The 26,350-nt window shown below is 36.6% G+C and overlaps 1 protein-coding gene across 3 annotated transcripts in view; it reads right to left on the bottom strand.

Annotated features, from left to right (window-relative positions):
• mdga1 (MAM domain containing glycosylphosphatidylinositol anchor 1) overlaps positions 1-26,350 on the bottom strand; it is a 312,596-nt gene that overhangs the window by 107,838 nt on the left and 178,408 nt on the right. For all 3 annotated transcript variants that reach the window (XM_055169632.2, XM_055169631.2, XM_055169633.2), the window contains exons 7-9: positions 18,967-19,236; positions 11,399-11,728; positions 7,995-8,291 (exon numbers count right to left, since the gene is read on the bottom strand). In XM_055169632.2, the coding sequence (XP_055025607.2) occupies positions 7,995-8,291; positions 11,399-11,728; positions 18,967-19,236 (897 nt within the window). The remainder of the gene's footprint in view (positions 1-7,994; positions 8,292-11,398; positions 11,729-18,966; positions 19,237-26,350) is intronic.

Here is a 26,350-nt window from a genome sequence, read left to right as displayed (position 1 = left end):
AATGCCTAAAAGCTGCTGTGTGACAATATGTACAGCTAACAAGCCAAAGAACCCAGAAATAAGTTTTTATAAGCTGTCGAGCCGTAAAACCCAGTCTTTAAGGAGAATAAAGTGGATCGCCGACTACTTTTCCCCTAGTGGACGCAGTTTTACTAATAGAAGTACTATTTAAACGCTCGTTTTTTGGGGTCGACAGCTTATAAAAACTTATTTACAGATTAAACTTAAAAACAGAATAATACCTAAAAGCTGCTGTGTGACAAGGTGTAGATCTTACAATCCAAAAAAAAAAAACAAATACGTTTTTATAAGCTTTCGACTTCAAAAAACGAGCGTTTAAAGACACAGAAATTGATACAGGCAACTTTTCATAGTACTACTATTAGTAAAACTGCGTCCAATAGGGGGAAACGTAGTCGGCGATCCACTTTATTCTCCTTAAAGACTGGGTTTTACTGCTCGACAGCTTATAAAAACTTATTTCTGGGTTCTTTGGCTTGTTAGCTGTACATATTGTCACACAGCAGCTTTTCGGCATTATTCTGTGTTTTGTTAGAAGCCAGAAATAACAAGGAGGCAGCCTCTCGCAATACAAAGTCAATGGAGACTGTTGGATTGTTTCCCCTCCGGTGGGCGTGGTTTTCAGGTTATGACGCGCTGCGCTCTGTCTCTATAGTAACAGCAGCCGCAATCCACATGTCACTCAAGTGGCCACGCCCTTAATTATGAAAAACTTTAACAGTGGGTTCACACCATCCATGTTTGAAGTGTCAAATTTTGCATCTACCGCGTCTAGTTTGCCGCTTGAACATTTTGAGTTTACTTGCTTATTTTGCGAGTGAAAGTCGTGCTTGAAATTCTAGTCATCGAGACATTCATCGAGAAATTTGCGTCATGGGAGTGGCTTCTGTGACTCCGCTCGCTTCCTGTAATCACGTCACTACTAGAGCAAGATCCTGATTGGTTAACACGGCACGTTTTTCCGCCAAAGTTCCAATTTTTCAACTCGCGCGTTTGCTACGGCAACGCTCAATTTGCGGAATTCATGCGAACTAGACTCGCGAATTTGGCGGAAACGCGTCTACCACGCCGCGCTAAACGACTCATTCGCATTCTTAACATTGAAATCACTCCTGCTTGATGCCTCTCCCGCGGCTGGTGTGAACGCAGAATAAGAGTTAATATAATTCGAACCAACCTGATCTCACAAATTTCCGTGCTACAGTCACGGAATATTTTGCTCATTTATCTGTGTCATTGTCACGGATCTCCGCATTTTTCCGTGTCCGTACCACAGACTTTCTTTTCCGTGTCAGTTTCACTTATTGGTTACTCATTTGTTTTTCTTATTTTGAAACCATTGTCGCATGGGTTTGGGGTTAGATTTTGGGTTTGGGTTAGGATGCCACTTTAACAATTGTTTTTTTCCGGATTTTTGGTGGTACGGACACTGAAAAATGTGGAGATCCGTGACAATGACATGGATAAATTAGCAAAATATTTCATGACTAAAACACGGAAATTCGTGAGATCACACTCTAACAACTTGGGTTAAACAATCCATTATTTGGGTCATTTTAGTTTTGTCCAATAGTTACCCAGCTCTGTGTTAAAAACAACCTAATAATTTTTAGAATGCAGGCTGTTCAATCGTACAAGTTCCCAAAAAAAATTCACCCCCATTTTTTCTGCTGTAAAGTTAGACATTTTAACATGGGGGTGGGGGTCAACAATGAGATTTGCATTTCCATGATGGATTCATGAGAGAGACCAAATGTGCTTAAGTTTTATAAAAATGTTATACTGCAAAACAACCTGGTGCCCATAGGCTTCATTTTCTCTATGCATAATACAATTTCTTTTGATTTTGGAATGAAACACAACCCGCACATGTTCCCGACAGCTTTTCTGAGATTCAACCGTAGCCTCGTAATGCCCAAAAGCCATACACACTTCAGAATCCAGCATATGTTGTCTGTTTCTCCTGACACAGAGATGCAGGCTGGGGTGTGAGACAGCACACCACTGTCTTCCTCTCATGAGAGACAGACGAAGCCACCTGGCTCATAAATCAGAGCCGTCGTGGGATGAGGCTCTAAACTGCCTCCGTCCTGCAATACTATGCATTAGTCGAGCCAGTTAAAGCGTCAGTATTGACGCGGGACAGAAACAAAGGGATTGAAGATGTGAAGACAAGACTAGATGTGTGGGAGAGAGGGTGATGGCTTGTCTGCTCATACAGGGTCTTAATGAAGCTATCACTCATGTAGCAGCGACACGGCATTCTGGGATTTCTCAGGCCATAAATCCTCTCCAAGAGGTCTTAGATTTGTTCACAGCATGCTCTATGTTATATGTGTTGTGTATCTTGTATTTGAATTACACATTACACATCTGGGCAACTCTGTGGAAAGCACAGGAGGTTTAAAGCAAGATTTATTTTGTTTTAATGGTCAAACTTCTACATTTTTATAGACATTTTTATATTGCTTATGTTAGAGATCAATAGTTTACCAAAATTTCATACTCATTACATTTTGCAGTACTTCAGTAATTCAATCAGTTTTTATATACTGTTGGGGTTATACGTTTACATTATACACTTTCCAGAATCAGCTGAATGTGAGTAGTTTATGACAACCGTCATTAAGTGTCATTCATTCAATTATGTCATTTTTAATGCAAAGATGAAATTGTTTGAGATGTCTTTGTTATGACAATACATCATAACTTATCATGACAACTTGACATTACCAAGACAACATGACTTTTACAAGTGATACCAATTGAATTTAAAAGTGTTAATACTCTGTCATATAGTTTTTATAACAGCGTCATAAATATTTTTCTTGACCTCAACTACAGTGCTACAAATATAATTTGTCATTAAAATGGACTGGATTTGTTGTAAAATGTCATTAAATGTTAAAACTCTGTCAAATAGTTTTGTAATAACATCATTAATATTATTTAGTTATTTATGTTTCCTCCATGTGTTTATCAAATATAATCAATCATTTAATAATAATAATAATAATAATAATAATAATAAATAAAAATGTTTAATAATAAAAAATTGAAAAAATGATATTTTATTGCATTTGGAGACTGATTCACCTAAAATTAAATGAAAACAGTACAATAATGGGTTTAGCCATGCAGCCTAAGGTCCATATTGCTGGAAAAACTGTTAATTACATTAAATCAATTAATTAAATCAATTAAATGTTTTGTTCGTTTTTTTCTTCAGAAAATCTTCAGAACTCTCTGTTAGTTCTGTTAGTTGTCTGTTTTTTAGATTTAGATTGACATCATTAGAATTCGTACATATTTTATGAGTTGGCTTATTTGTTTCAATTCGTACAAAGTGAATCAAACAAAAATGCGTGATTATTAGAAATAAAAAGATAATGAAACATGAATTTGTACATATTTTACAAGTTGGCTAATTCGTATTAATTCATACGACAACATTCGTAGATTTTTGCCTTGACCCCTGTGACGTTAGGGGTTGGGTTTCGTAAATGTTTTTTTTTTAGGAGAATTGTATGTTTTTGAACGATTAACTTCGTATGAATTTATACAAATTAGCCAACTCGTACAATATGTACGAATTTTTGTGAGATCAGGCTGACAAATGAACATGAGTTTGTGTTGGATTGACAGCAGAAAGTCTGAAACCCTTAGCAGCTTATATTGACCAAGGATCACCCAAGAGATCTTCTGAATGACATGTAAACTACCCAGTTATAGTTAAGCTTTGTTCCCAGATGGACCATTGAAGAATGCAACAAACATGTTTTATGTCAATCCTGCAGAATTCAACCAATAAGATGATGACTTCGAAACTCCTAATGAATTTCAAGCCGACCAACGAGATAAATTCCTCCCAAGGGTTTTTGTCCTTCTAGGAGTTTTTCCCATTGGGTTTTTTCCTAGGGGTTTTTTTCGTCCCAGGGAAAGTCACCCAACTTTGGCTTAACTTAGCACTTTACTGTATACATTACATTATTAATATGCTCGCTTGTATGGTTTAACCTTAGCCGCTATCTCTACTTCTTATATTATCTATTGATTTTCTGTGTTCTCCTCTACATCTTCTCATGTAAAGCTGCTTTGCAACAATTAACACTTGTGAAAAGCGCTATATAAGTAAAATTGAATTGAATTGAAAATGTGCCTTATACTGTACGTGTGTGACATCTGCGTCTGAGAATAAATGCTGCTGTATATAAATATTTAACCTCTGACTGTGTGAGCACTGTAGATGTTGACTGCCCTGTAAAAACCAGAGTAAATCAAGTAGCTGTTGTCATCGTTTATCAGAATTAATCACATGGTGTTAGAATCTAGGAGCAATGACACGCTCCGCTCGCTTGAGACAAACTCATTTACCTAATGCTACCTGCCAGATGGAGAGAGACAAACTGAGACAACCTCTGTCAAACACAACGTGATAACTTGACAGCATCCAATTAATTAAAAGAATCAAATGAGATATCTAAACATGTTAACTATTAGGTTAAATACAGGTTAAATGCTCCTAGCTATAACTTCTAGTCGAATTTGTAATAGGTAATGCATTAACTTTATTGCAACCTTATTGTAATATGTTAACAATAAATGCTGAATGTAAAAACCTAATGACACATATGCCCTGTAAATGGATATCGGTGATGGCTTAACCACCAACCATCCAGTTCCCAAGTGTTTATTCCACACCACAAAAACCTCAGCTCTTGATCACCAGCCAGATCATCCTACTCAACAGTGAATGAACTCCAGCATCGGCCACTAATCAAATGGTGTATTTTGAAGAAACACAATAAACACACGGTTCCATTATGAGAGCGCAGAACATTCGCTTCGCTAATGGCTGGTGTGAAGAGGGCTGATGTGCAATGAGTGCTTCGGGGTCATCTGCCTGTCTTTTGTGCGGCTCGCGCTGTTACGCCGCTAATGAATGCAAGGCTTTTTAGTTCGGCACTTACAAACGCACTCTACGCAGTCATCATAATGCATTATGAAAAACTCTGAACGCATTAACGCACTCGCCGGCCCCAAAAGGCCTCGGCTAAATATAGCAGGATCAAAATCATTGATAATGGTCCATTGGGTCTTAATGGAAAATGTGTGTCACTTGGTAGCGATTTGCCCCATTCGGTTGTTTTCTATGAAACTCAATCTAATCTCACTCACCGCGTTCGCATTATAGTAAAGATTAGAATCGCATTAGAATGTGCAGCACCAAATCAAATCCAATCATGGCATCGATTGAGGTTATTTCACCACAGACTTTATTACGGCTGCTGTCTTTGCTCAGACTCACGCGGGAATCGTCCACTTTGAGATGCTGATCCGTGACCATGTCAATTGACAAATAAAGTCATCTTACAGAGAGGTTGCAATGTTCGATTTGTGAACAAACAATTTGTTGGATCCTTTTAATAAAACGCTTTGTTCAATCCGCATTCGTTAAAGGGCACCTATTATGACCTTTTTACAAGATGAAGTCTCAGGCTGTGTCTGGGATGTATCAGCTCAAAAAAAAAAAAACCACAGATAATTTATTATAGCATGTCCAAAATGCCCCTATTTGAGTGGGAGCAAAATCACGCTGTTTTAATGTCTGTACCTTTAAATGCAAATGAGCCACATCACTTCCTAACAAACAGACGGTGAGCGCTTTCAGTTAAAAATAGATCTGATGTCATATGAGACAATACTATCTAGTGCACAAGTACAGTTCGCTGAGGGTGGAAACTATGGTAATGCAGGACTGTAAGTGGGCGGAGCTTAATCAATGTGACCTCACATTGATAAAAGAAACAAAGCGAGACTGCTTTGGTTTAATGGGGATTAAAAAACAGGACCGGGTGGATTTTTTTCATCGTAGGGTGGTTGTGTTCACACACTGCCAACACACATTATGTCCAAACACCTTGTAAAAGTGGTTTTGCATAATAGGTGCCCTTTAAAGGGACAGTTCACCCAAAAATAAAAAAATGTGTCATTATTTACTCACTCTCATGTCGTTACAAACCTGTACAAATTTCTTTGTTCTGATGAACACGAACGAAGATATTTTAAGAAATGTTTGTAAACAAAACATTCAGGATCCCGATTCCCTTCCATAGTATTTTTTCCTACTATGGAAGTGAATGGGGCTACTGATCTTTTTTCGTGTTTATCAGAACAAGGAAATTTATACAGGTTTGTAACAACATAAGAGTGAGAAAATGATAACAAAATAATACTTTTGGGTGAACTGTCCCTTTAAGAAATCAAACTGATCTGGTTGTCAGATTTGTATTTGTTTTATGAATTGAATACAGTGTATATGGTCAATTTGATGCCTGTCTCCCTTATTGAGATCCTCATTAGGTACGTTAACATGCAAGCAAATAATCCGTTTGTAATCGTATTGATGGCTCAATCGTATTGAAAAGTCTTCATGTAAACACCTTAATCAATACGACTGAGGACGATTGGATGCAAATTTGGATCTTATTGAAGGGGGTGGTGTACTCCAATATGTGATCCGATCAGCAGGAGAAAAGTACGCATGAATCGCAGTATTTTCTAAATCGGATGCAAAAATACCTTGTGCACATGCGCAAAACATTTGTGCTCCAAGTTCACATCTTATATTTACCTCTTATATCACATGATTCTTGTCACAAAAACACGCATCACGCATTTTTAAGGTAACGTTAATGGGGTCGCGCCGTACTAAATTCTGCAGCGTTTATGTATAATTTTAAAACATTAGGCTACTTAAAGCAATAAAATAGCGTTGTGCCTTTTGAAAAGTGTGTTTGCATTACTTATATATGAAAACTACTAAAGAACCACTCCAACTCAGTTTTGACTTCTATACAGAGATAAAACTCCAACGATAGATGCCATACGCAGTGTAGCGTTGCCAAGTCCTCTGCTTTTTCCGAGATTCGATTTGGGATACTGTTTAAAGTGTTTCCACCAGTTGTTTTTATCTGTGGGTTCAAGATTAAATGATTTCGTTGCTAAGTTATTGGTATTTGGGCTGTGAATAGTCATAAGGATGCTTTTGGGCTAGTTTTGAACCTCCAATTGGATGGTTTGGATACGAGAGTCTGGCAACCCTGGCTGTGCGCTTGCGCAGACTTTTGGTTTGGTTTCTTTATAATGTACATGTAAAGAACATTTAAATCAGATTGCAATGTTTAGGGTGCATGTAAACATAACTGAATATTTAAAAAAGGTAGTTTCTTATCAAAAAATTAAGCCATGTTGTTTGTGGTAAAAGTGTAGTAACCATGTTTTTTTTTTTTTGGTGTATTAATAACTATTATCAAAACTATGGTTTTTGAATACCATGATTTTTTGCATGTTTTGCATTTAAAGTAAAAAAATTAACATGAAACACAAGAAGTATGCATAACCCGTGGCAAAAAAAGGTGTGGTTCGTAGATGGAGACACTGACCTAAATTAGGGCTGCATCAATATATCGGCCGATGATGCTTGCTATGCTTCTAAAATAATTACGATGAAATGCCGCTACATCCAAAGGCCAGAGGGCGCTCTCGTGCAGTCAACTCAATATGCGCTGCAGACGAAGAACCATACACACGCAGCTCCCCGATATGTCTTAAGGATATATTTATATTGCTGTACTTACTTCAACCCTTTTCAGGTAGCGTGAAACCAGCGTAATACCAGCAGCTATATGTCTGGAACTGCCGAATGCAGCATCTATTTACATATATATCTATAGTCTGAAGTGGTGTGATTGAGTGGAGCAGGGAATAATTTGCATATTTATAGATCCGCTTATACTAAATGAGGTAAGGGTGTAAAGAGCTTTTTTTGAGGCATAAAGTAAATTATTATTACATGAAATGACCTTTGCATATGTTGTTCTGATGCTCCAATATTAGTTTTAAGGGATGCAATTATCAAAGTAGGTCAACACAAGACGTTCACTGTTGATATTTCTCATCAAAACACTTACATTCCACATTGAGTTGCACCTGCGCCTGTCTGCGTTTGATGTTGAGGCCGTTGTAAGGTGCGGTTTGGCAGCGGTACGCTCCCATCATGTCCCGCGACACGTTGGTTAGACGCAAGCGTCCGTCACGAGTCTCCACCACCCAGTCTCCTGATGGCATGGGCAGGTCCTTATTGGCACGAGACCACAGGATTGGTGGGCGGGGCTTACCGTCAACCAAACACACAAGCTCTGCCGTACCGCCCTCACTGGCATTAACCACGCCCCCTCCGACCGGCACGCTCAGAATGGGAGGAACAACTGGAGAAGAAGAACAAGAAGGAGGTTGGAGTCTGTGTGAGAGGAACATAAAATAATCTGCAGAAATGATAAATGATATTGAACAACAGCATTTGTGTAGAGGAATAATCAATAGACAGGAAATTAATGGAAGATGGCACTTTGTAAAAAGCTTTATGGAGAATTATAAGATTGCTGTTTACTAGCTGCCCTAACAGTTTGATTGTAAATTTCTTGACTTAAAAAAGCAATAAATTGATGTTGTATTCACCCTTTTATTATTCTTCGGAGATCGTGCATTTCTGTATTTCAACTATTATAACCAACATAAAGGTTTTTTTTTACTAATTCACAGTGTAAACAAGCCGAAAGGGGACTTCAAATATATGAATGAAAATGTAAAGCCCCAGATATTGATAATATTTGTGACTCAGTCAGTATTAAAGATATCAAGATTATATTATTCTTCAGATTATATTGATGATCTTATGTAGTAAATCATGAATAAATGACTGTGGAAAATAGACAGACTTCAAACAAAGTGGTAGTAACAACATACATATAATAAAAGATGAGCTTGGTAGAAGGTTTAAACATCTATAGAGAAAAAAAGGACTCAACTTCATGCTGAGATTAGAGAGAGAGAAGATCAGAGAGGTCTAAAATGCATAAGGACGTCTGGCTTCACCAGATTTCTAGAGTTTACCACCATTAACCCAACAAAATGACCATTCCCATATCATCAGCGCTCACCCGCAGGGCACGCGGTCTCTGCGGATCCATATAACATCTTTAATATCATTGTGCAGAAAACTCTATACTTGAGAAAACATACAATATGTGCTAATAATGAAGTAAATTGTGCCATTACTTTTGTTCTGTGACTGTTTACCAATAACAAAAATCTTTAATGAGAGCAGAAGAGGTTGTGTGTTTGTGTGTTCATAAACATCTGTTGGCAATGTCATTTTTCAGCACGAGTCAAACGTGTGCAGACTCGCTATTGTTATGTGACCAGAAAGCCAAAAATTCAGCGCAATTCACAATGCTAGAGGATAAATATATTTGATAACAAGACATGTTTACCAGCTTAAAGGGACACTCCACTTTTTTGTAAAATATGCTCATTTTCCAGCTCCCCAAGAGTTAAACATTTGATTTTTACCGTTTTGGAATCCATTCAGCTGATCTCTGGGTGTGGCGGTAACACTTTTAGCATAGCTTAGCATAATCCATTAAATCTGATTAGACCATTAGCATCGCGCTAAAAAATAACCAAAGAGTTTTTATATTTTTCCTACTTAAAACTTGACTCTTCTGTAGTTACATCGTGTACTAAGACTGACGGAAAATTTAAGATTGCGATTTTCTAGGCCGACATGGCTAGGAACTATACTCTCATTCTTGCGTAATAATCTTTGCTGCCGTAACATGGCTGAAGCAGGTGCAATGATATTACGCAGCAGCCCTTAGTAACTTTCAATAGCAGTGGACTATTTTCGGGCACTGCGTAATATCATTGCGCCTCCTGCAGCCATGTTACAGCAGCAAAGTCCTTGATTATTACGCCAGAATGAGAGTATAGTTCCTAGTCATATCAGCCTAGAAAATCGCAGCTTTTAATGTTCCGTCAAATCTTAGTACACGATGTAATTACAGAAGAGTCGAGTTTTAAATAGGAAAAATATCAAAACTCTTTGGTTATTTTTTTAGCGCGATGCTAATGGTCTAATCAGATTCAATGGATTGTGCTAAGCTATGCTAAAAGTGGTACCGCCAGACCCGGAGATCAGCTAAATGAATTTCAAAATGGTAAAAAATCAAATGTTTAACTTTAGGGGAGCTGGAAAATGAGCATATTTTCAAAAAAGTGAAGTGTCCCTTTAAACTTTAAGGTGCTGTTTCCCATACAGGACTTAAATCTACAGTCTAAAAAATGCTGGGTTATTTTCAACAGAGCATTGGGCCAAAAAGGGACGAACCCTTAAAGGAATAGTTTTCTTAAAAGAAAAATCCAGATATTTTACTCACCACAATGTCATCCGAAATGTTGATGTCTTTCTTTGTTCAGTCGAGGGGACATTGTGTTTTTTGGGGAGAACATTGCAGGGTTTTTCTCGTTTTAGTGGACTTTAATGGACACCAACACTTAACACTTAACTCAACACGTAACAGTTTTTTTCAAAGGACTCTAAACGATCCCAAACGAGGCATAAGTGTCTTATCTAGCAAAACGATTGTCATTTTTGTCAAGAAAAGTGAGAAGTATGCACTTTTGAACCACAACTGTTCGTCTAGGTCCGGTCCAGCGCGACCTAGCGTAAATGTGTGGTGACGTAGGGAGGTCACGTGTTACATATATAAAACGCACATTTGCGGACCATTGTAAACAATAAACTGACACAAAGACATTAATTAGTATCATTCAACATACAACACATAGGAACGGTCCTCTTTCAACACACTTGTAAACACTGGGGCGGAGTTTCGCGTTCGTCCTCTGTGACCTCTTGATGTGATGATGTATTGCGTGAGATCACGCTGACGCTTTCAGGCCGAGGAATTTGAGAAGTTGTAGTTTAAAAGTGCATATTTTTTATTTTTCTTGTCAAAAACGACAATCGTTTCGCTAGATAAGACCCTTATGCCTCGTTTGGGATCGTTTAGAGTCCTTTCATACTTCGTTGAAAAAAACTGTTACGTGTTGAGTTAAGTGTTACGTGTTGGTGTCCATTATAGTCCATTAAAATGAGAAAAATCCTGCAATGTTTTCCTCAAAAAACATAATTTCTTCTGGACTGAACAAAGAAAGACACCAACATTTTGGATGACATAGTGGTGAGTAAATTATCTGGATTTTTCTTTTAAGAAAATGGACTATTCCTTCAAGCTAACTCCCCAAAAAATGTTTATATTTGACCCGACAATGGTGTAATACTTCCCTGGCAGGCGAGTGGGGACAATCGCACTTGGGTACGGTACGATTAAGTATAATATGTATTAAATAGTTGTTGTAAGTTGCTAAATGCTGTAAATTGAAATTAACTAGAAATTTGTATAAAAGCATCTGGTAAAGCCATACTGTAAATGCTCTATATCAAAGTCTTCAGTATTTTAATCTCTCTCACCACTGCTCTGTGTGATGTTGACATCGGCACGTAATTCAGGAATGTTGCTCCCTGGAAAGTTAGCTACGCAGCTGTACGTGGCCTGATCTCTGAACTTCATGTCCACGATTTCCAGGCTGCTGGTGCCGGGAGGCATGTCTGGGTCGCTGCGCAGTACGATCAGCGTGTCGGTGGGGAAGATAAGGGCTCCATTCTTGTACCAGGTGTAGTTCACCTTATCCTGTGGCTGCGCGTCAACGTGGCAGGATAGTTTGAGGTCTCGACCCATCTGTATGCCCTCGCTGTCTTTGTTTGAGTCTGGCGTGATCTGGAATGTTAAGTTCTTCATGCCTGATGGTGCGAGTAAAAAGATGACATGAGGATCAAAAGAAAGGTGATACTTTAGGTTTGGATTGTGCCTAATGTTCCTGTAGCTCATGGATAACATTCCCCGCCAGCCATTTTTTGTGAATTTCTTTAAAGGAACATTTTCTTTTAAAAATATATAGACGTCCATATCAAATGAAAGAACAGACCCTCTGCTTTCAAACAAAAAGAAAAAAAAACGGGAAGAAATGTTTCATCCTATCTATATTTTTTCTCTGCTTATAAACTAAAAAAAAGATAAAATAATTGCATTTTTGTGAAGGAATTTTGTTAGAGATCAGATTCAGAATGATTATCAAAACATACACAGACTTTAAAATTACAAAATAGCATATATATATAGACGGTTTCAGCAGTAACAACATAAACAAGCCGCTGTCGCTGTCCGCACATAACTTCCGGTAACTCCGCTAATAATAAATAACAACAAAGTACTTTAAACATAGTTTATTTATATAACAAGCAAAAAAAACAACACATAGATTACATAGGAAACCAAAACATTTGTTATTGTTGACGAGGCATTTGTTCAAGAGATCAGTGTAGCAACTAGTTAGACCATTAAAAAAACGAAACCGGAAGTAAGGTTCGGATCCAGACGTGTATCACGTGCGTCCGATGAAACCGTCTATATATTTTTTTTTTTTGCTTCAGTTTTTTTATTGGGTACATTCGCCATCTAGTGGATAATCGTGGTATTACAGATTAACATAAAACCTCATCAGGAACATGTTCTTTTAATGCAAATGTTTTCTTTTAATTGATGAGATAACTTGTCAATGGCGGGGAAAGAGTTAAAGGGATACTCCAGCCAAATATCAAAATTACCCCAAGATTAACTCACCCTCAGGCCATCTGAGATACATATGTCCATCCTCTTTCAGACGAGCACATTTGATGTTATTTTAGTTAATGTCCTTGGTTTTCCAAGCTTATGGTTCATTCTACAAAAAAGACCCCTTAATCATTTCATTTGACCCAATAATCCCAAAATTATATATATTTAATAAATATAGACTGTCCTTAACATGATGAGAGAGTTTATTTATGTAATTTATTTTTTCCTTTTTTAAACTTTTTTTTAAATGTCTGGTCCTGAAAATTGCCCTGTCCCTTTGATCATACATGGAAGTTGAACTGTGTACTTATTATTTAAAACCATTTTTATCAAACAAATCTAATTTACATTTACCTTTAACCCTGTATGAATTTACTACACTATTAAAAATACACTATTAATATAAATAATATCAAATTAATATTTGTCCCCCAAATTTATGTCATTGGTGTTACCCTAGCTAAAGCACCTTTATTTTGAAACAATGCATCAGCTCTTTGAAGTTTTTTATGGGTCAAGAGGTCAGTGAAAGAAGTGCAGTGTAGTAAGGCAAAAGGTTTGTGAGATGTCTTACCTTATTTGTCTAAAATATCATGATATATCTAAGAATTCTGAGATAAGATTTATTGGATGTCATTAGTGTTACTCTTTTTCTATAGCTGGGAGTGTTAAAATCTTTACATAAAAATACATTATACTGAATAAGTATGTGATTGTTACATCTCTGATGAAATAGCGCATGGCTAATGACAGCCATTTTGTTAAAATGTTTGTTTTTCTGTAAATTGTCATCAGTGTTACCATAATTGGTGTTACCGTCTTATATAATGAGTACTTCCTAAGCACTATTCCTTTAACTGACCAACATAAAAGCATAAAAACAAAACAAGATGGAAAAATGTTTAAGTTTATAAGTTTTATCATATTCATTATCTATTACTATATTCTCATTTTGTCAGGTATTGAAGATACAACGTCATGGATTCTTTATTAAAATGAATTAAAAATTAAACATAGATTAAGCTCCCCGGTTTGCGGATTCATAGATTTGACAAGTTGATTTATGCTATTATAGAAGTTTTGGGTGTTTTGAAAGAAATTCATTTAAGCAGATTTCCATCACCTTTTCTGTAGAATGACCCTTATAATGGTAGAAAACAGGGATCAGGTAACAACTTCTGACTTTGAAGCACAAAGGAGTGCATCCATCCTTCACAGAGGTAATCCACATGACTCCAAAGGGTTAATAAAGGTCTTTAGTGGGTACTCAATGTGATTTTGTAAAAAAATATATATATATATTTTCATTTTTATAAACTATAATAACTAGCTTCTGGTGGCGACGCCACCTTGGACTCAAATGATTCACGAGAGTCACTGCGCAACGTACTCATGGCAACGATTGATCACTACGCTAAAACATTCTCATGAATTGCGTGAGTCCAAGATGGTGTCGTTACAGAAACCTAGTTATTATAGTTTATGTTTTAAATATGGATATTTTTCTTACAAAATCACATCATCTGCAAAAGACCTTTATTAACCCTTTGGAGCCATGTGGATTACCTCTGTGAAGGATGATTGCGCTTTTTTGGGGTTTAAAGTTGTTCCCTGATCCTTGTTTTTTACCATTATAAGCTTGAAAGAGCAAAGACATTTCCTAAAATACTTATATTAATAATAATTTAGGAAATAATTTTTCCAAAAATTTGTCTGGAGTCTCCCTTTAAGCATTGCGTTAGCAACACAAAAGTTGTGGTTTGATCCCTGGGAATAGCTTGAATGCACTGTAACTGTGCTGAAAGCGTACTTTTAAAGCAAATGTAAGGACCATAAGCAGGTTTTTACTACACTTTTAATGGCAGCTAAATGCACGATGACATCCTTTGGGGGAAGATTACATGAAAGCTATGGCTCTGATGTAATAACCTCATTTAGATTTGCAATTATAGGAAATACCAGAGCATCCAAGGCGGATAGAAAATTATATGAACATTTTAGGCTTGTATTTCTTATAGTTAGGAGTTAAAATACCAAAAAGAGAATAACTGGAATATTGGAAATAATATATAAACATATATAGGAATATCAATACAGAGATCTGTTTTTTATCAATATCAAACTCATTTTTAAGACGCACATAATAAGCACTATGACAAAACACACACACACACACATCTGAAGATGTTTTCGAGCATTTACTGTATTCTCCTCCACCACCATGCACTGCCACCCAAAAGCTGTAATTTATAACAGCTTAGCCGTGTGTTTACATTTTGACAGTATAAAAAACGACCCCGCAGGTGGGGACAGAAACTTGAGGACCATATGTTCAGCGTCCTGCATTTCAATAGACGTCTGCTCTACCTGCGTGATTGGCTGCGTCTGCACCTGCGTGCGTGTTTGACACAAAGCGAGCTCATTACCGTCAACAGAGACAGATCCAACAAACGCCCAAATAAGATGCTTCTACTGCTTATTACCTTCATTCCTCTTAAATTAATTGGAGTAAATAAAAATGATTAAAGAAGCTAAGAATAGCTCCCGGGCCCAAAGAGCGGCAGGTGTAATGGCAGACGATGCCGAATCAACCTCTCGGCTTGAAGAGTTTAACACGATCATACCCTGCCAGGAGTGTTAATTACAGTTCAACCTCACGCCACATAAACACGCGCTCACACATTTACGTACTGATATCTACCTCACTAGTTTATATGCCAAGTGTGAGACAGATAGGAAGTCATAACTTATTCAAATGCATGTCAATCAGTCAAGCTTGGGGTAAAATGTCATCTTAGGTTAGATTTAAGACAGAGGTGTAAAGTAGTGAAGTATTTTTATTTTATTGTATTTTAAGCTACTGTACATTTTTTAAGTATCTGTACTTTATTAGGGTGTTTTACTACACTGCATTCAATATCATACTTTATACTCCACTTTAATTCATATTAAATTTTATTTATTTGCATTACGGGCCAGATTCACTAAAAGCTACTGCGTCTTTTGCCATTAAAGACACACTATGCAGTTATTTTACCTAAATATAACAGCTTCAAAGTTATTTCGGTGGTAAACAAAGTCATAGTAAGGCAAATCCTCCTCCTGTTGAAGCTCGGGGAGGACGCCGCTACCAAAACCAGCAATGCAAGCTTGAGAGAACCGCCCCTGACAAATCTCGCGAAAATCACGACTTGCTTTACGGCAACGACGTCACACACGTTAGGCTTGCTCGACTTCGTGCGGCGCTGCAAGAACCGACCGCCGGATGACGTCAAAGTACCGCGAGAATGATCCGAGACGGCACTTTGACGTCATCCGGCTGTCGGTCAAACTGCAGTGCTGCATGAAGTCGATCAAGCCTATAACAACAACTGCACGCGCGAATTTGAGACGTGAGACTAAACGATTTAAAAGTTAAGAAAGCGCGTTCGGAAGTGAGTAGGAAATGGAAAAGAGAATCTGACCGCGTTAGGAACCGGACAAGAGTCCCACTCGGTCAGGTTTTTACTCGTTGGCGTGAGCTAAAAGACAGCACTGGATGGGATGCTGATCTGGCGATCTTTTTGATGGACTAGTAAGTAAATCTCTCATTTGTAAATTTGTTTGCGGTCTATGTTGCATGTTGTTGCGCTTGCTTGTAGTATGTCATGCGATTATCATGACAACAGTTGTCAATATCTCACATAATTATCAGGACATAAATAAGCCTAAAGGTTGTAAATAGTGTAAACATGCACAATTTGCAAACTATTATGATAAATAGCAATAATCATGTATAGTGACATTATAACGAACAATTTTATGAGACAATGCAACGTACACAATTAACTTTGTCATGGCGTTTTGTAATGTTTACTTGTGATTTACCTACAATCATGTAAAAACATTATAAGCTAGCAAACGTGGTACTTTATTATTATATGCACTCTACACTTGGAATAAACTTCTTATTATCCTATTACCATCATCTGTAGTTTAGTAGACTATGCAGTAGCCTAATTTTTGTATGAAATTGTGAAACATTACCTTGTCATTATCTTTGGAGTACTAGAGTGGAAAATTACGACAGTTGCAAGTATTCTCCAGCGACTCTAGGGGTCGCTGTTTGACAAAAACGCCGAATTGCATAGAGCGGCTTTAAAAACCACTGTCAGGATTTACCAAAGACATGCAGTGAAGATTAGCTCTGAAAAGGCATGAACACCTTATTGCATATCCATTTTAGAAGTATCCCATTCAAACGCAAAATTAATAGAAGGTGAGTATATAAATTAATCAAGCAACGCAATTTACAAAGGTTTGCGTCCGACGCTAAAAAAAGCATGTCTTATGCTGCATACACACCGAACGCAAAGCAACACAATCCTCGCTCTAGATTACATGCAGGATTTAACTTCATGTCATGCGAATTTTACGAATTAGTTGAATATTTTCACGCGTTTGAGGTGAAGAGCGTGACGCCCAATTTGCGTCATTCACATCACCACGTGCGTGTTCGCGTCTATTCGCGTCTTTGCATTAACTTTGTATGTAATCTACTTGCACAATTTGGTGAATTTGCGTTTTGTGTGTATGCCCCATTATACCACAGGGCTGTTGAGTGTTGAATAAACCGCACACCTGACCTGTTAAATGTCTTAAAAATAGGCACAATTTTTATGTGGTAACTGTGGAATAATTGACGACGGGTCGTTGAATTATTCGAAAATAATGCACACCCACGTGTTAGATTTTTGCAAATAAGATTTTTGCTAATTAGATTTTTGCAAGTTAGATTTTTGCGTCCGTGTTCTTTAATATGCGCCTTTGTCTGTAAAAAGTCTGCAGAAATTTTTACTTCCTGTAAAAATATTTTACTTTCTACTCTGATGCTAATTTTCCCTGTTTAGCAAATCTGGCCCGTAAAAATGTTGTGCCCAAGTAACAATTTTTGAGTATAGGTAAAAAAGTACAAAAATGTTTGTGTATTTAAGTATTACCGGTAAAAAAAACCTTGTATTTAGTGCAGTAAAAACTACAGTATTACGAATCAAAATTTACTGTAAGGAATTTATTTATATGAAATATTATTAATTCATATTAAAAAGCATTGAAGTTGCTGTAAGATTTAAAAAAACGGCATACGGTTTTAGATGTGCGTATATTGTTTATTTTTTTCACAAAAGGTATTATATCAAGTCATTTGCATTACTTTACTGATAGATATATGGACTTTTTGGAGCTTAACCACACTAACCCCATACAAGAAAATAACATGATGGAGTTTTAAAGGTGCCAAAGAATGCATTGTTAGAATATATTACATTGTTTTTTTGATACCTACATAGATGGTATGTGGCTTTATTAAAGAGCAACTATGGTCCGATTCACATTTTTACATTTCCTTCGGTGTCTCGGTGTGTATTGGTACATGTTAACGATACGCAAAAGGTACAAACCCCAAAGCAAATCTCTTTTCTTGGACTACAACAAGCACATGGATTGTAGGCAACAGTTTACTTCCTGGGATTGGTGATGTAGAGAAGACTGATATTATCATAATTCCTCCCGCTTTGGACTTAGCCGGTAAGTTAACTCCTGTCAGCAATCGAATCTTTCAAACATGGTAAGGAGCGTCACATTTCCGGCTGACGTCAGAGGTATTCAGACCAATCACAACGTACATATTAGCTGGCCAATCAGAGACACATCGCTTTTCAATCGATGAGCTTTGTATAAAATCAGTGCGTTAATAATGTGGAAAATAATGTGTTTTTAACCATAAAAAACAGCAACACATTATATTATACCACATACACAAAATAGCGTTGTTTTCACAAGGAAATAGGTCCACTTTTAGTGTTTGTGTTTTTTGAGTATGGACCTGCAAAACGTAACTGTAACGTCAATAGTACAACTTCTGCCAAAACGCTAGCATATCATTACCTAGCATATAGCGATAACTAAGCAGTTAGCTAAGAATACTAAGCAGTCTTTGTTTTTAGCATTGTAACAACATTGCAATTAATTTAATGTGTAATTTAATGTTGTACATCACAACTTTAATGTCACAGTTTTACAGCGGTCTTTTGCATGCACAAGGTTTACATAAGAAGGAGGAAACAATCGTCATTACAATGTACAGAACGTGTGTTATTCATCTATGCCTATGTACAGTTTTACATTCTATGGCACCTTTAATATAAAATTGTTTTTGTTTAACTGGAACTATGAGGAAGAGCCTGCATGCTCAAAACGTGTCCAGAATTTATTTATTTATTTTTGATCATTCTGGAGCTTTAGTTTTCTAAAAATTTGAGGAGTAAATTATGAGAGAAGTTCATATATGGGTAAAACTACTACTATACAAACTAGACAGACTTACTTCTCACAATAAGGTTGACAGTTCGTCTCGCAGGGTTTCCAACATTGTTGACGGCCGTGCAGTTGTAGACGCCCGCATCATTGGTAGTCACAGACCAGAGAGTGAGTGATCCGCCTCGAATGACAGACCGCTGCGGGAGAGACCCGGGGTATCTCGACCAGCTAACCGTAGGTGTGGGAAACCCAGCAGTTACCTCACAAGACAGCGTGACGTCTTGACCCGGGTCCACCACGTACGTCTCGTTCACAGAAAGCTTCAGAGCAGGCGGGGCTGGGAATGAAAAATCGAAAAAGAGACACGACATCATTTATGGCTTATAGTGGACTTTCTGGCGGTTCTTTATGTTTGAAAGTCTTGCTTTTAAAGAACAAAGCAGAACACACGAGGAGAAACAGAGCGGGTTATGTGAGAAGTGCAGGTGGTCTTGCTTCAGTGGTTATGAACAATTCAAAGCTAAAAGTGCCTTGACGTGTCAAAAGAATCAATAGTACAATTCATCAATACTAAGACTTCATAAAAAAATCACCTCTTTCCTGCTTCTGGGAAAAGAACTGACAGCGATTCTTAGCACTACACAAAACTCAAGTCCCATGATAACGTCTTTAAAGTAACTGCTTCACTTATTAAGTTTTAAACCTGATAGGACCAACTACAGCTACTGAGCCTGTAACACAAGATTCCCAGAACCAAAGACATTAAAAGCACAGTTTAGCCAAAAATTATATTAAAACCCAAGTTGATTTGAAACAAAAGAGTACATTTTTCAACTGATTTTTTATTAACTTAAGTACATTTTAAGTAAGGAAAAATTGATGACGGGCCATTGAATTATAAGAAAATAATGCACACCCAAGGTGCAATGCGGCACGACGCGAAGCGGGTGTGCATTATTTTCAAATAATTCAAAGGACCGGAGTCTATTATTCCTCTTATACCACGGTTACCACAAACATTGCTCTGGTGCCTATTTTTAAGGCATTTGACAAATTAGGTGTGCGATATCAGAAAGTAATGCATACCCACGGAACATTTCTCAGCCAATCAGAATACAGCATTCAACAGACCCGTGGTATAATAGCTTGTAACGCATTTCATGACATGCCCAGGTTCCATTTACCCCAAAATCAAAAGAAATAATACGATAATAACTGTACTTTGCATTAAGAAAATGAAGCCTATTTTTTGGAGAACAAAATACATTCTTATTGATAACTGAATTTAAAATTAGTTTTAAATTAGCTTGAATAATTTATGTGTTTTAATTAACCTCTACTGCAAATAATGTAACTTAAGTACTTTGCCGAATTAGATATTCTAAGTGTGATATTTAAAGGGGACATATCATAAAAATCTGACTTTTTCCATGTTTAAGTGCTATAATTGGTTCTCCAGTGCTTCTATCAACACTGTAAAAAATACTTTGCTGCCTTAAATTTTTTTGTTGAATCAACTCGGATTTACAAGTCATTTCAACTTACTATTATTTATCTTGACTAGAGATGAGTTGTTATAACTACAGGTGAGTTGTTATAACTTAAAGTCAACTTCATTTTATAAGTTGTATCGATTCATCAAGATTTAAAAAAGTAAGTTGACATGACTTGTAAACCTGAGTTGATTCAACAAAAAATTTAAGGCAGCAAACATTTTTTACAATGTGTGAAAAATGGGCATTGAAATTTGGCTCCCCTTGTGATGTCAGAAGGGGATAATACCGCCCCTCAGTCTGCACTATCCAACCACGGCACAGCCATTAAGTGCACAGACAAACTCATTTGCATCTAAAATGACACGCACAAAAACGACACATTTTGCTCACGCTCACCAAGTGGCAATTTTAACATGTTATGATAAATTATCTATATTGTATTTATAACTTTTTATTTGACACCTTAAAAAGACGAGAAGTTTGTGGCTTGAAAGTATTTGTTGGCGAAAATGGCGTTTCGCTTGATAGATTAAACTGCATTAAAAGTGTAAACCGTTGAGGTCCACTAAAATCTATTATATGTAGAAAATTCCTGGAATGTTTTTCTCAAAAAAACATAATTTCTTCTCGACTAAACAAAGAAAGACATAAAAATCTTGGATGACATGGGGTTGAGTAAATTTTTTAATGAAAAGTGGAGTATTTCTTTAAATACTTGTACTTGTTGAATTAGCTTAAATATTTTAAGTTTGTACATAATGTAACTTAACGTAAACAAGTCAGCTACTGCTGTCCCGAGAATATGTATGTCATATATAATGCGGTACAGTACAGTATATATTCACAGCATGACTTTATCTGATGCTGTTGTTTGCCAGTTTCTTTCCCTCACAAAATAAATGATATTTAATATACAGTGCAGATGCTGCATCTTTTTTTCTCTACATGACTGAACAAATAACAATTAAACCAAAGATAAATTTCACACTCAGAATCACACATTAAAATAACAATGTGTCCTTTGCCTAATTTGTCTCATAATGTACGTGATTATTGTAGCATTACTGTAGCACACACTGTTTAACTAATCAAACTCCCTAAAGACTCAGTTTTCTGTTATATCTATATAATACACTGTACCTACATCAAGTTGTATTTGTATGGAAATCAAAAAGTGTCTTCACTAATACACAAACATAAACAAATGCACACGTGGGTAAATATTGTAAATCAAAATTATATTAGTGCAATTAAAATAGTTGTCTTCATGCGCATTGTAATTGTGTATTTCTCAACTCTAGTTTCACAATCATAAACTTTATAAGAGGCTTGTAAACTGATACAGCATTGTTTTACGTGCTCATATGCAATATAACTAAGACAATTATGTTTGGAAAGAGACCATGATCATATTTTAACACGCATACAAATTCATTATTACTCCCTAACTGTACTGTACTGCGTCTTACTGTTAATAACTTTACGGCAGGATAGACAGGAACCTACTGTGGAAATATGATGGATATGATTATTTTTAAAAGTGCAAATATTGCATTCATTTCGATTTTTAAATGCTTCCGCACTAATTTATTGTATATGATGACTTTGTTCCTTTGCTTTTTTCATGGTTCCCACAAGTCAACTTCAAATTCAAGGACCTTTCAAGGACTTCCAGGTCTAATACCCTCAAATTTAAGGACTAAATGTGGGGTACATTTCAAATGAGAGCAATTTTACATCGTGTTACCTTTAAAGATACATTGTTACATTTCTCTTTCGAGGAAACTCGCGCTGCGTCACTGCGGTGACACTTTGGGGACACCTCCAAGAGTAAGTGCGCCTGAATGTGTATATCAAAATCAACCAATGGTGAGGCTTAACGACAAAGACAGGGTGACGCTGGAGCCAGCAAATATTTCGCTATCTGAAATATTGCCAAAGATGGCGTTACAGGGACGCAGGAAGTATGGCGAGGGAGACGCAGCGCCTCGTTCCCTTCTAAGGGAACAACAGTTACAAACGTAACCCGAGATGTTTTCATGTGTCAAACACAACTATGCAAAAAAGCATTTTGGTATGAATCAATATTCGCATACAGAAGATATAAGCATTTAAAGCGAACAGTTTAGCATGCTTAAAAAGTCTAAAAATGTCTTTTATGATATTATCCTACACTACACAGGGAATAATATGGATTTTTTTCCAGAAAACCTCTTGCATAAAATAGATTCAAGCACTTTCAATGATCTGTATCTATGTATGTATATTTTCAAAAACTTTCCAGGGCCTTGAATTTTTCATCCAGATTCACAAACTTTCAAAGATTTCAAGGACCCGTGGAAACCCTGATTTATAAGTTTTTTTTTTTTAAAACACGGCGCTGTCCCAGTGTTGAACTTTCTACACGTTTGTAAATTCTTTATCTCCTGTTTGTTACAAATAAAGAATTTTTACTGATGCAAACCTTTTTTTTCTTTGCATATTTGTAAATTGAGATTAAAGTGATCATGCAACAAACTTCATTAGCAATTAAAATTAGCACTGCTTACTTATTACTTCATTACTAAAATAACACATTTTAAAGAGAACCAAAGCTTTAATTACAAAAATAAGCATTATAATGAATAAAACACAACGCAATTTTTTTAACATCAATCTTAAACTGGTGGTCTTCTTCCTCTGCTTACAGTTTTTCCGCTTACAAACTCCATCATGTAAATAGGCAATCTGCCTTGGCGCGAGCGCAACTGGCTTTTAAAGGGGATGAGAGATAAGACTGTCATTGGTTTATTGAAAGTTACACCCAAAAAAACACCCATTACAAGAATAGGAACCCTTTTAGACTGTGCACTAGGCGCATAAACCATTTTCCCGTAGTTAAACTAGCAGATTGATTCGGACACACCCTTTTAGACTGTTCACTGTGCGCTTTAGACCATGCGCTTAGATCATTAAAATATGGCCCATTGTCTTGAGCCAAACCCACCCCAAACCATAACCAAACCCTAAGATTAGAGGGAAATTATAAGTGATAAACAATTGTCTAGAAGGAGCTAATCTCAAACTGTAAACTGTAAACTTATTTCTGAAATCTGATAGGTTGATTGAAATGTTAGACAACATAATGTTGCTTTGAGGACATCAACCAATTGGCAAAATCAGGAGAGCCGTAGCACACCTCTCCGTTTCTCTTAAAGAACTTAATCTTGCTTGATGATAGATTTCTAGCAAACTGTCACACTTGAACAAGACAAGACTGGCATTAAACAAACATTATTCATTAAAATAAATGACTCAGAAAAGTGAAACCCTGCCAACATGCTATTTTTAAATGAATTGTCAATGATGAGGTGTTGCTGATTTGAAATAAATAACTCTAAAAAAATCTACTACTGCCAAAAAACCTCATCCAGTGTCTGTGAGCCCAATTAAAATGGATGCAAATGAGAGTCCGTTTTAAAAAAATATTCCACAAAAGAGCATCAACACATCATGGTTTTGATTGTTTTGCCAAAGTGCAATGTTTTCATTAATCATTTTATTCCTGTGACAAGACTGAGATTGACTTTCAAAAATTTACAAAATGCCTGAATTGTTCCAACACAAAACGACAAAACACTTCCAACACACATTTAAACAGTTTTTAACCAGCAAAAAAAAAAATTTTAATCAGTATTTTTTGACACCTTTAAAACAAGATGAATTTACTCAGGGAGCAAAACCGTATCACACTGTTTAAAGAACAAATCTAATCAAATGTAGCAAGATTTATGATTAAATTAAGAAAATAAACAATTTCCCAATGGGTTAGAAAAAATAAACTTAATTCAATATGTATCCCCTGCAAAACAAACATCATTTTGCAAATTTAGTTAATATATATGAAGTAAATTTATCTTGCTTAAAGATATTTAGACAGTTTTAATGGAAAACAAAATTACTGTACTTTCAGAAATGTTTTTTTTTTTTTTTTGCAGATTAATCCAGGGTTATCATAAATATACGCCGACCTATTTTTCTCAAAATACAACTGCTCTAAAATATACTATCCCTTCAGAGAGACAAAGGGGGCTTAAATGACTGAGACCTACATTCATTCACTCAGGGGTGGTTTAAATTTTCTGTCCCACAAGCGGAACAAATCCAGGATAATCCCAAAAATAGATGATTGTTGTCTCAATGGGTGAATCTTACAAAACCTCTCAAGAATATGTCCAGGTCATATTTCAGCCCAAAAGCTAAAGATAGCTTAAAGTGAATCATAACAATGCGATTAATTGTCTCATTGAAGTAACTCAAAAGGAAAAAATGATGTTGGACTAAAATGGACTTAAACTAAACATTTTAGTTAACAATTGTGTGCTTGCACACATATTACAATATTTGTTAAAGGGGACATATCATGAAAATCTGACTTTTTCATGTTTAAGTGCTATAATTGGGTCCCCAGTGCTTCTAGCAACCTAGAAAATGTGAAAAAGATTAACCCAGTAACTTAGTTTTGGCATTTTCTGCAAGCATATGAAAAATATAGGTCATTCAAATTTGGCTCCCCTTGTGATGTCAGAAGGGGATAATACTGTACCACCCCTTAATCTGCACTATCCAACCACGCCATTTAGTGCAGAGATCAGATTTACATTTAAAGGACACACCCAAAACAGCACAATTTTGCCCACACCTACAAAGTAGCAATTTTAACATCTAAAACCTCACATACATACTCTGGAGACAGCAAAAATGTATTTTACATCTTAAAAAAGTCTTGTGAAGTCCTCTTTAAAGCACTCTGACAGAAGTGTACAGTATCTGATGTAAACTGACCTGAACTCAAATCAATGATTTGAAATGCTGAAACATCACATCTTTCCACCAAGACGGTTACAACTACTGATAAAATCATCCTGATGTCTATATTCTCATGTCCAGCAGACAGGAGAAGATCTGGACCTTTTTGTACTGCCAATAGCTCTACAAGCGATCAGCTCTTGGCCTCTTGGCTCATGCAAGAATCTTATCTGTTCTACAAATATAACAGAGATCAGAGAAACTGAATCAAACACAGAGAGAGAGAGAGCTAGAGAGAGAGAGAGAGAGACTGATGAGGAAAGAATTTATCTCTTCAATTTCCTGGAGCAGTATAAAGGAGACATCTTCTGAAGCATCCTCTGTTTTCTGTAGATAATGGCACTGATGTGTTTTACAGCGTTTACTTGGCTTTTACAAACCACTGGACTTCTGTGTTCAACAAAAACATTAGAGGGATAAATACTTAAGGAGTTTCAGATGGTTGTGGGTATATTTTCAACTTGGGCTAAGACTCGTTTGAGACGAATAGCGTGTGTTTTCACGGATAACGCGCTGCCCATATCGCGTCATTCGCATCGCCCCACGCGAGGACGCGTCTGATCGCATCTTTGCATTGACTTTGTATGTAATACTTGCGCAAATCGTTGAACTCGCATCTGGTGTTGTAAACCCTCAGTAAGGGAATACTTCCGTGTTTTATATGTTGTGAAAGAGCTCCACCTGGTGGATAATAGCAGAAGTGCGGATTGCTGGGGAAACTCGTCTTTGGCAGGGAAGCGTTTTAATTGATGAGTTAACTTGTCAATGGCGGGGAAAGAGATGATGAACAAAAATGGACGTGCATGGTTTCTCGAGCGAGAGTCAGGGATAATAAACAAACTGAAGAAAAAACTAGCAAGTGCATGACTTTAAACACGTCCTGTGTCTTTATGGGATCTTTACAGTATGCGTGTGAATGCACACACAGATTTCGAAAAATCATTAGCAGTGTGAATGAACCAAAATCAAACAATTCATGGACACATTTTCTGTGTATTTTCTGTAATCTGTGTGTCAAAGGGGCTTATGATAGCAATAACTGGATTAAGTCTGGTCCATTTTGCATCTTATTTTAACTAAGTACAGCCAACTTAAAGTGGATAGAAA

This window comes from Misgurnus anguillicaudatus, chromosome 11 (genome assembly GCF_027580225.2).
Source record: "Misgurnus anguillicaudatus chromosome 11, ASM2758022v2, whole genome shotgun sequence".
Classification (NCBI taxonomy): domain Eukaryota; kingdom Metazoa; phylum Chordata; class Actinopteri; order Cypriniformes; family Cobitidae; genus Misgurnus; species Misgurnus anguillicaudatus.
This window is presented reverse-complemented; position numbering and strand designations above follow the sequence as displayed.